This window comes from Pinus tabuliformis, chromosome 2_2 (assembly GCF_031772625.1).
Source record: "Pinus tabuliformis cultivar Carrire ecotype Pingquan chromosome 2_2, CPIR1, whole genome shotgun sequence".
Taxonomy (NCBI): domain Eukaryota; kingdom Viridiplantae; phylum Streptophyta; class Pinopsida; order Pinales; family Pinaceae; genus Pinus; species Pinus tabuliformis.
The window spans coordinates 942,620,492-942,631,199 of record NC_142300.1 but is presented as its reverse complement, the minus strand read 5'-3'; the positions used below and the strand labels follow the sequence as shown (position 1 = coordinate 942,631,199).

Genomic DNA, 10,708 nt, shown 5'->3' with positions numbered 1-10,708 from the left:
TGCCTGTGGACAGCCTGCACTGACTCACGAGAGTTTCGTCTACAAAGAATTCCGGGTCATAAAAAGCTCAAAAATGCACTGTTTTTGCTGAAATAAAAAGCTATAGGTCAAGTACAGGCTAAGGGATGATCAAGAGGATGAAGATCTATCACAAAGAGTAAAGAGTCTTTTGTAGATTAGCTCTTTAAATCTTGAATTTGCTCAGCAAATGAGCAAGAGTAGCAGTCCCTCTACTTCGCTTTTGATATAGTCAAAAGCTTTTCGATTTGGTACTCTTTTCTTCAAGAAATAAATAGCAAAATACTACAAACACCAACAAGATACTAGGCTCCCTAGCGGAGTCGCCAGTTTGTTGTGGGGAAAAGTATCCGATGCGGATGACCCTATCCCTACTCTAAAGGTGACAGTCTTTAGCAACAACTGAAAGTAAAGCTTTGATGTTTTCCTTTATGAAAGTACAGAGAGAAGGATGAAAAGATTAACCAACCTGGTGTCTTTCGCTTAGTCGATCCTTGTCCTCTCTCTTTGTCTCTTGTTCCCAGCTCCTTGCTCTCTTTGCCGGTCCAGCTACACACAGATCTTGCACAAAACAAGAGAGCAAACTACAAGATACATGTACTCATAACTGAAGCATGGATTAGGATGAATCAAATATACATGTAAATACAATACATCAATGCAATACAAGTATATAGGAGAACATGCAAAACTTTATTGATAGAAGTAACAGGGTTCTGAGAAGGTTACAACCAATGATGGCTCCAATCCAGCAGCACCTCCCCAGCAGCAAGAACTCTCCTCTTCACCTCTAGTAAAACAATCACCCAATAGCTCTAACTGTAAACCAACAGCACCTCCTTGCTTTACACAAAATTCCAGCCTCCCTAGACCTCATAGAAGAGCTCTATATATAGGAGAGAAGAAGAAAGGATGAGTCAGCTTGAGACTGACATGAAGCTGCCTTGTGTCCTCTCCCTCTTCAGTTAATCTTCAGTTCTTGAGTCCACTTGGAGATCCTTGCTTACACATGGTGATCAAGTACCTCTTACTCATCACAGGGCGAATCTCATGAACCAAGTGTCAGTTTGGAAGCTTCCTGGGCAGTTGACACCTTGCAGGATGACTGTGCCACTTGGCCAATCTCGCCCAGCGCAGGTAGCCTTCATTAATCTTGACTTCCAGCGCAGGTACAAGGAGGGACAGTTGCATTCCAGCGCAGAAGCTCAGTGGAGCAGCTGACATGATCCAAAATAAGCCTGTTTTGAAGTGTTTTCAGGTGGAGAACTGATTGGAAGTGCTGTTGTTTGATGACCTTGTTCTTTTAGGGGTAAGAACAACATGTTTAGGGACTGAGGATCCCTGTGATTATTGACATTTCATGCTCCATGATGTGAGGCACAAAAATGTCTATAACAGATCCCTATAGTTGGTTTGGTTTAATAAGTCAAGAATATTGGAGGTGTGACTGATGATAGAGAATTTAGAGCCAATGGGGGCAAGAGTCGGACAGTCTAAAAGGAAGTGCTTTTCATATTCCAATTTTTTAGTATCACAATGGAAGTGCTTTTCATATTCCACCTTCTTAGTATCACAACTCTGACAAATTCTATTGTCTGAGGGAGTCTTGGGAGTAGACCACCGCATGGTCTCACTCCGAAGTTCAGGAGAGTTAGTTCTAATCCTAGCCATGTTCATTTTCTTCTTAGTTCTAGTCCTCATAGAGAGATAATTCTGCTTATCGAGAGTGGGGTTGATGACTTCCTTATAGTACCTTAGCTTCCTTTTACCTCCAGCTCCTTAGCATCCCACACCTTGTCGTTAAAACTAGAGGTAATAGTATATTTGATACTGTCCTTGCTTCCTATGATGGTCTCCTCCTTAATCCCCCAAAGGTTGAGCCAATATTGAGCATCCTGATGCCACCCGCAGTTAAGGCACAGGTGGTTGTTTTGACTAAATGTAGAAGCGATTTTTGGGAGCCTCTTGGATTCCATATTGTGATGTTGTTTCTTATACATCATATATCTAAACATGACCGCACTTTCAATGGGGGACATGCCAACTTCGATCAAGAGGATTGGGTAGGGAATATCTCCCTTCATCTTGAAGTTATAGGTTATGAATTGTTTCTGGATCATCTCAATATTTCTCCACTGCTCCCTAGATATACTACACCCCCAAGCTTCACATCTGTAAGATAACAGGGGTGACGAGAGTCTCAAAAAATAACCGTTTTTTGCTCCAAATGTAAAGACCGACTAACTTACAATTATTTTCAAGATCATAATAAGCTTTCCAACCTCCAATAATTGTTTTCTTGCTTATGAAGAGAGTCATACCCAAATATTTATAAGAAAAATCCTACTCAAAATAATAGTTATTTAAAATTATTATTTTTAATCTTAAAAAAATATATTCAAATCTATTTTATGTTAAATATTATACATTTCAATCTTTACAATTTTCAATGCAAAATCTATTTTATGTTAAATATTATACATTTCAATCTTTACAATTTTCAATGCATGTTTTTGGAATGTATATATTTTAATTTATGAATTAGATATTACTATTATTTTGAAATCTTGTTAAGGTTCTAAATAGTAATGTCTATTGAAATATTAAAACATATCAATGAATATCCATCTCCAGTTTGTTAATTTAGATGGTTCATGATTTTCATTACTTTACTTTAGTTTAGGTAGTTCATGATTTAATTAAGATTAATGGATATCAAATTCATATATAATGAAATTAGAAACCCAAAAAGTTATAGTATGATCGATAGTATAACTATATTAGTAAGAAGAATTACTTTTAATATTAATTTTGAATTTTTTAATATAGAGTTTTTTAAAATGAGATATCATATTAATTTTAGAATTGTTTTAATATGAAATTTTTAATTACTTAAGTTTTGTAAGAGAATTAATATTTTAAACAAATTTAATTTTTAAGTTATTTTAATATAGAAATATTAAATTAGTTTTGATTTATGTTAATTAGTGATCTATCAAATAAAGGTTAAATTTTCCTAAATATAAATATTTTATTAAGTTTTACACTCAAAAAACACTTTAATAAATTTAATCCCTCTCAGAAATCCAGAATTAAAATAACCAAACTATATTTAATCAAACTGAAAACACTTCATTTACTATTAACTAATATTCACTAACATTCTCATCCACTTCTAATAAAATTAAAAAAATCTACCACCAATATTACCCTCACATTCACAAACTTTATTAATACACCTAGAAAAAAATATTGAAATGCCTCTTCATTATGAGAACATTAGTTTAGCTAAATTTCTTTATATTCCTCTCTCACATTGGATTGTTAAGTGGATTTAAGCGCATAAGTCTTTAAAATTCATGAAGCTTGGGATATGGGCTATTTTTATTAAGTTCGCTACATTCAACTTTCCTGCCAGTTCTCCTTTTCATTCATTTCTCAACTACCATATACCTTACTGTCAGTGATATTCAGTGGTAGCCCTACACACAGATTCATTTATTATCTCAGGTAACCAGTCTAAATACCATGTACCAATCCCTGTAAACGAAAGCCACGTTATCGAAGACTGACCGCCCACATAAATTATCATGACAAACTCCACTGCAGGCTGCAGCCACGTGGTTTGCAATTACAGTTCGAGGTCATCCATATACAGCCAGTTTTCTCCTATAAATCCTGCTACTTCCCTTCGAAAACTTCAACCCGGGTCGTTTTATCTCGGTTGAAGTATTGTGATATCAAGTTTTTCTGTGATTGTCCCAATGGCTCTTGTTGAATCTGAGATCAAGAAGGAAAACGTCAGTGTAGTTAGAGGAGAGGAAGCTTTGGAGAAAGTGATGGATATAATGGAATTGTATTCCCTTCCAGGAGGCCTCATGGCAATGAAAGATGTGTTGGAAGCGGGCATCGTGGAGGAGACGGGCCAAGTTTGGATAAAGCAGAAGAGTGAGTCCAAACACCACTACAAGAAAGCCGACAAACATGTCAAAGTCTCAGCTAATATAACCTGCAAGGTGGAGAAGAACAAGATTAAGAATATCAAGGGTGTCAAGGCTAGGGATATGATGTTATGGGTGCCTATCTATGAAATGGAGGTTGACGACAAAAATCCTGGCAAAATACATTTCAGAAGCATTGGTGGACTCACCAAGACTTTCCCTGTTGAATATTTTGCCAGAGGGGAATAGGAGTAGGAGTAGGAGTAGTAGTAAAAGTCATTTTCTGTGTTATCCTTCTGTTGGGTGTGTTAAAATCTGGCGTTGTTGGTTTATTAGTTTAGCTGGGGGAGGGAGAGCAGTTTATATAATTAGTTTAGCTGGGGGAGGGAGAGCAGTTTATAAAATGTGGATGATATTTTTATAATGTAGATGATATTTTGTGGAAAGCTGTGTTATTATTGGTATGTTTGACGTTTTCTGTGAACATTTTATTCATCTTCAAAGATATTCACACTTCATCCATTTTTAAAGATATTAAAGTTTTTTTTTTTTATAATAAAAAAATATTAAGCTTTTTTTATAATAACAATATATTAAACCCAATTAATTTAAAGGGAAATGAAAATATAACCACTATATTCTATTAAATAAAGTTTTTTTTAGAATTTTTTTTTTAGAAATTATATGAGTGAAGTGGTTCATTATCAGAACCAGATGAAGAGACAGACTTTGGCAGTTCTGATGAAGAGACAGACTTTGGCAAAAACTAATCAGATGAAGAGACAGACTTTGGCAGTTCTGATGAAGAAGAGACAGACTTTCGCAAAAACTTAAATAGAGAACAATGTAGAAACATAATTTCCGTTATATTTAAACAATAATATTTAAATTACAGCATTAATTAATTAATATATTAAAAAAATATTACTTACAATGTAGAAACATAATTTCCGTTATATTTAAACAATAATATTTAAATTACAACATTAATTAATTAATATATTAAAAAAAATATTACTTACAATGTGGAAACATAATTTCTGTTATATTTAAACAATAATATTTAAATTACAACATTAATTAATTAATATATTAAAAAAAATATTATTAAGTAATAATTATATTAAACCCTTAATTTTTAGAAAAAACTAATGATATTATTTCATTAATTTATTAAATTATTTAATTCGATCAAACATTCTTCTCATCCTAAAAGAATTTAATATCCCTTAGAATAAATATATTCATCCAAAATATCAGACAAACAAATGATAACACAGCATTATTCATCCAAAATATCAGACAAACAAATGATAATACCTGTGTGTAGTTTATTTAATAGTTGTTTATTCTTACACTTCATCGAAGTGTAAGATCTGCTACCAAAGACCCACCGTACGAAAGCTTTTCCAGCGATGGACTTTTTGATGCAGTGAATGATGTATATGCTGTGAGTTCAGGAAATGAATTTCGAAGTTATTTTAATTTAGATTTTGATTAGGCAAAGAAGTGACTTCAGAAATTAAATGTGTATTAAAGTCATATGAGCTTTGTGATGTTGTGTATCGTCCACATCCATACACTTTATATGAATTCTACCAAAATGAAATTATGAAATGAAGTTTGGATTATGCAAAGCCGTGAATTTGGATATGAAATTAGTAATAGAGTCATTTTAATTTCGGTTTGTCATTGTAGTTTTTTAAATTATAATTTACTTTTACGTTATAATTTTTAATTATATAGTAAAAATAAAATATATTTTACTTTATTGTATGAGTTTTCTAAAGAAGCTAAAATACTTAAAGGGGAAGAACTAAAACATGGTTCACATGTCCAGCAAACACTAAAAGAATTAAAGAATAAAATTATATGATAAAAATAAAATATATTTTACTATACTGCATGAGCTTTTGAAAAAAAATAAAAAATTACTATACTGCATGAGTTTTTGAAAGAAAAATATATTTTACTATGTTGTATGACTTTTAGAAAGAAGCTAAAATACTCGGAGGGGAAGAACTAAAACATAGGACATGGTAAGTGATGAAATGCTTCGGGGAGTTGAAAATTAGCATAGATCCGGAAATTCTTGAATAGGTTAACCTTTTTCACTGCTGCTGAATCCATAGGCAGGCAAGAGACAACCTGGTGAACTGAAACATCTTAGTAGCCAGAGGAATAGAAAGCAAAAGCGATTCCTGTAGTAGTGGCGAGTGAAATGGGAGCAGCCTAAACCATGAAAACGGAATGACAATATTATATAAAAGAATAATTTATAGACAAAACAGTATTAATTTAAATATTATTTCAAATAAATTGAAAGTAAATAATTGTTGTTTAATTATATATTGGAATTATCATATAATATTTATGTCATAATATATTAGAATTAGTACATTTTAGATTTTAGCATGTTAATATATATTCTATATTTTAAAATTAAAATATAGAAAAATATATTTAACAAAATACTAAAACTTTAATATCATGATTATTTGTTTAAAAATAGCAAAAAAATACATATATAAAATACATTTTAGATATATAAATATTAATATAGATTTATATTACATTGGATCTACTAAAGATTTAGAAGGATCTATCAACGCCCAAGAGAGATCAAATCTCTCAAAGTGCAAGCTCCTTTTTGAATGCAAAATCTAGAAAAAGTTTACACCTTTAGAGATTTCTTCCTTAGTATATTCCGAATAATATGGATCTAGGTTGATTATATATATATTCTTCACACCTTTAAATAGACTATATTACATAAGAATACCATTGGTAAAACCATGAGTTCTCAAAACATGAAGCTCAAAAACCACCATTGCTAAATTTTATTTTATTTTTATTTTATAATTATCAATTTTATTATTTTATTTTATGTTAACTTTTTTAAATTTTATTTTTATGTAATTTACCCTAGTCAAAATGTTTATATAATAGGACATGACAACATCTTTTCCACAGTAGGATTGAGCACCTTTAGACTTAATTAAACACCACTGAAAATTTTCATTATTGTTATGTTTCAACTTTGACAAAAGTCAACCTATATCCATTTGAATTAATTAAACACCACTGCAAATTTTCATTATGGTTATGTTTCAACTTTGACAAAAGTCAACTTGTATCCATCTTAAATCAAGGTCTACCAAGGGCCAAGAGGTATCAAATCTCTTTTTGCTTTGTAAATTTTCATTATTGTTATGTTCCAACTTTGACAAAAGTCAACCTATATCCATCTTAAATGAGGATATACCAAGGGCCAAGAAGGATCGAATCTCTTTTCACTATAAAACAAGTTTTCACCTAAATATATATTTATCCCTAGCTTCAACACAATAATCTAATAATTCTAGTAATATGAAAATGGAATAAAAATAGATAATTTAATAATTAATGGAAAATATATATTGCCACATTGATTTATTAGATTTTGATATTTAAAAACATACCTACATTAAAAGTTATTCATATTTACAAATATAAAATGAACCTTATTAAAATTATTTTAATTGAAAATATATAAAATATAATTTATATCTTTAATTTCTAGTAATATTTTGAATAAAGATAGTAAAACTAATTTTTTTATAAAGTATGTGTTTGTAAGAATTGAATAAAGATATTTATGATATAGTTTATAATAACAAGAAATATTATTTATTAATACATATTTAAATTTTGGTTGGTTATGTCGATAGATGCATTCTGCATATGAAATATATGTTTGATTTCATTATGCTAACCTTTGACATATCTTTTTTAAAATAAAATAAAATAAATATTTCTTAAAAAAAATACAAAGTACAAAGCGAGCTATAATAAAAAATAATAATGAACATACCACTTTGAAGAGTTTATCTGGCTACCATGGTCACTTGGTTAATTAATATTACAACCTAGAATAAGAGAGATGTAAAGATCCTTCATTGTCACTCCCAACCATAAATAAAATATTTCTATAATCATATGAAGTAACATTATTTTATAACAAATTTATATATAGATAAATAATTAAAAATAAAAATTGTATATTTTCATTTTGAATGATAAAAATATATATTTCTTATATTTTTTAAAATATTTTAATATATAACTTAAATAAATTATTTGATTATCAATACCAATTAGTTTATATATATATATATATATATATATATATATATATATATATATATATATAGCCATAATAAAATATTTCAATGAGATAATTTAAAGTAAAGATGTTCATAAATTTTAAATATAAAATTAAAATGTTACATTTAAAATATTATTAATAATAAATTAAATATAAATAATAAATAAATAAAATTCAATATGTATATTTAAATAATATTTACAGGTATTTAAAAATATATTAATAACTAAAAAATATTTAATAAATAAAATGTGATAATAAAATATCACATTACCCATATTCAATAAAAGATTTCAATATCAATTATGCATATATCATATAGAGTTAAAAAAATAAAAATATATTTATATATTATATAAAGTAATTGGAAAAAAAATATTTCTATTTCAAATAAATTTATTATTTTATATTTTTGTGTCTTTTTAAATATATTTTTCAAATCAGTTCGGTCTAAAATCCAGAAAATATTTGATTAAGGAAGAGAGAAACCACTAATCTATTAAGTATTAAATATAGAAAAAAATTAAAAAAAAAATCAAAATACAAATATATTTTCAAGTTTTAAACTATAAAAATGATTTACACTTAACAAAATTTGATTATATAAAATCGCTTACGTAATAATATTTATTAGTACACATTTTAATTATGGTTTCTATACAACTACGATATTTCACAATTTGATATTAAAAAAATAATAACATCTCATTCAGTTATTTTATTTATCTATTCTATATAGAATTTTTTAAATAATTAAAAATTACATCTTAATAGTTTTGTGAATTCAAATTTGATAACATTTCAAAATCTAACCTACATTTGACAAGGAGAATGTTCATTTTTTTTCAATCATATGATGTTTATGATATCGAATATAAAAGGTATTCTTACATGTGTGTTTGAACCCTCATTAAATTAAACTATGTGGTGAACTAAAACTTTGTGGGAAATAGAACTCACTTTGTGGTGAACTGAAAACGGGTAAACTGGGTGAATTGAAACTTTCTGGGGAAATATAAATCATGTTTAGTGAAATAGAATAGTAATATGATCTTTACGGTGAAATTTAATTTTATAGTGAATATAACTGAGAATTAAATGGAGATATGACTTTGGATTCCGTGTTGAAACCTTACTCCATCATCGTTATTACTATCAACATTCCTCACAATGTCAGCCTTCAACAATGGCTAGTGCCATAGGGGAAGCAGTATTTCCTTTTATAACCAAATCACTACCGGGGACAATCACCTCAAGCAATTAACTATATTCAAGTTGTGAACCCTATTTCCAATGCAAAAGAAGTTGAATTTAGCTAACATAAAAACACGGAAGGAAGGGAAAAAGGACAAAAGAGAACCAATGAGATGCTTAACAAAAGCAATAAGAGATTCAAAATTTGAAGTTCACTCGAGTTGCGTTGTAGAATATATTCAATACATGAGAGATCACACCCTCATAAGAAAATTTATGGGCATATGGCTTTCAAAAAAGCTCCCTTAGTGGATTCTACAAAAATTGAATTCAATGGGCACATTAATGGCCACATCAAGCTGGAACTAGGAGAAAATAGTTTTTATCAATTATATTTGCTAATACATAAGATGATATGAGAAAATTTGAAAATGGTCCATACTTCTTCAACTTCGCAAAGAACTACTTAAGGTTCTGCTTGGAAATATTTGGTCATTACAAAGAGGGAATCATGAGAAAACTAGTATGGATGTAACAATCTTTTCCCCATAACACCCCATGTATGTAAACAAAAATATGTGAATTATTGATGTAAATAAATCTATAGTGGAAATAAACTAATGACTGATTGAATGGAGGGACATACATATCCAAATCTCTAAGAGGGAAAGCATATGGTAGGTTGTTGCATGGTTGTTGAGTGTATATTGCATGTTTGTTAGTTTTCCTATGGCGAGTTGCGAGTAGGCGCATACCAACTACCCATAATTACCATGACTACTTGCATAACCATGGATTGACTTGTGTTGACAAGCATTGCAGTCAGAGTAGGTAGCCTAAGTAGAGAACGATGACATACCATCCCCTCTCTTCATTGAATGTGGAGAGTGAGAAAGAGGCTATGAACCAAAAGGCCATGAGTGGCGAAGGAAGAAGAGTTTAGAGACTTCATTCTTTAGGTAGTTGTGTAGAGCATGAGAGTGATTGCCGCAGGAGCTTATTGTGTAGAGAGCACCAATAGGAACTCCAGGAATAAGGGAGTTCAAGGTGAAGAAATTAGAGTGAGTTATGTTTGAAGCTATTGGTGTGGATTCTATAGGGAGTGAAGATGGACATGAGTTGAACCCTATGCTCTGTAAATAGGGAAGGTGTTGCTTGTCAAAATTTTGATTCCACTCGACATGTGTCTAATCTTGATTGATCAATTAGGAGCTTGATAGAGAATTGGGTCACTATAGGGCTTGCGTTAGGGCTATGAAACCACATAGTGCTTATTTCCTGGATGATAATGTTGGAAACTTAGCTATACTTGGGGGGGTTGAATCAATATAACATCTAATGAATCATCGTAACTAATTTTTACCAAAACATTAACTAATAAATTAAAACTTAAAAAAATAACAACATA

The 10,708-nt window shown here is 29.9% G+C and overlaps 1 protein-coding gene across 1 annotated transcript; it reads left to right on the top strand.

The window, feature by feature from the left end:
- The first annotated feature begins 3,717 nt into the window (after positions 1-3,717).
- LOC149196277 (uncharacterized) lies at positions 3,718-4,423 on the top strand. The gene has a single exon (XM_089403723.1). The coding sequence runs from the start codon at positions 3,783-3,785 to the stop codon at positions 4,206-4,208; it is 426 nt and encodes a 141-aa protein (XP_089259849.1). The 5' UTR covers positions 3,718-3,782; the 3' UTR covers positions 4,209-4,423.
- The last annotated feature ends 6,285 nt before the right edge of the window (positions 4,424-10,708 follow it).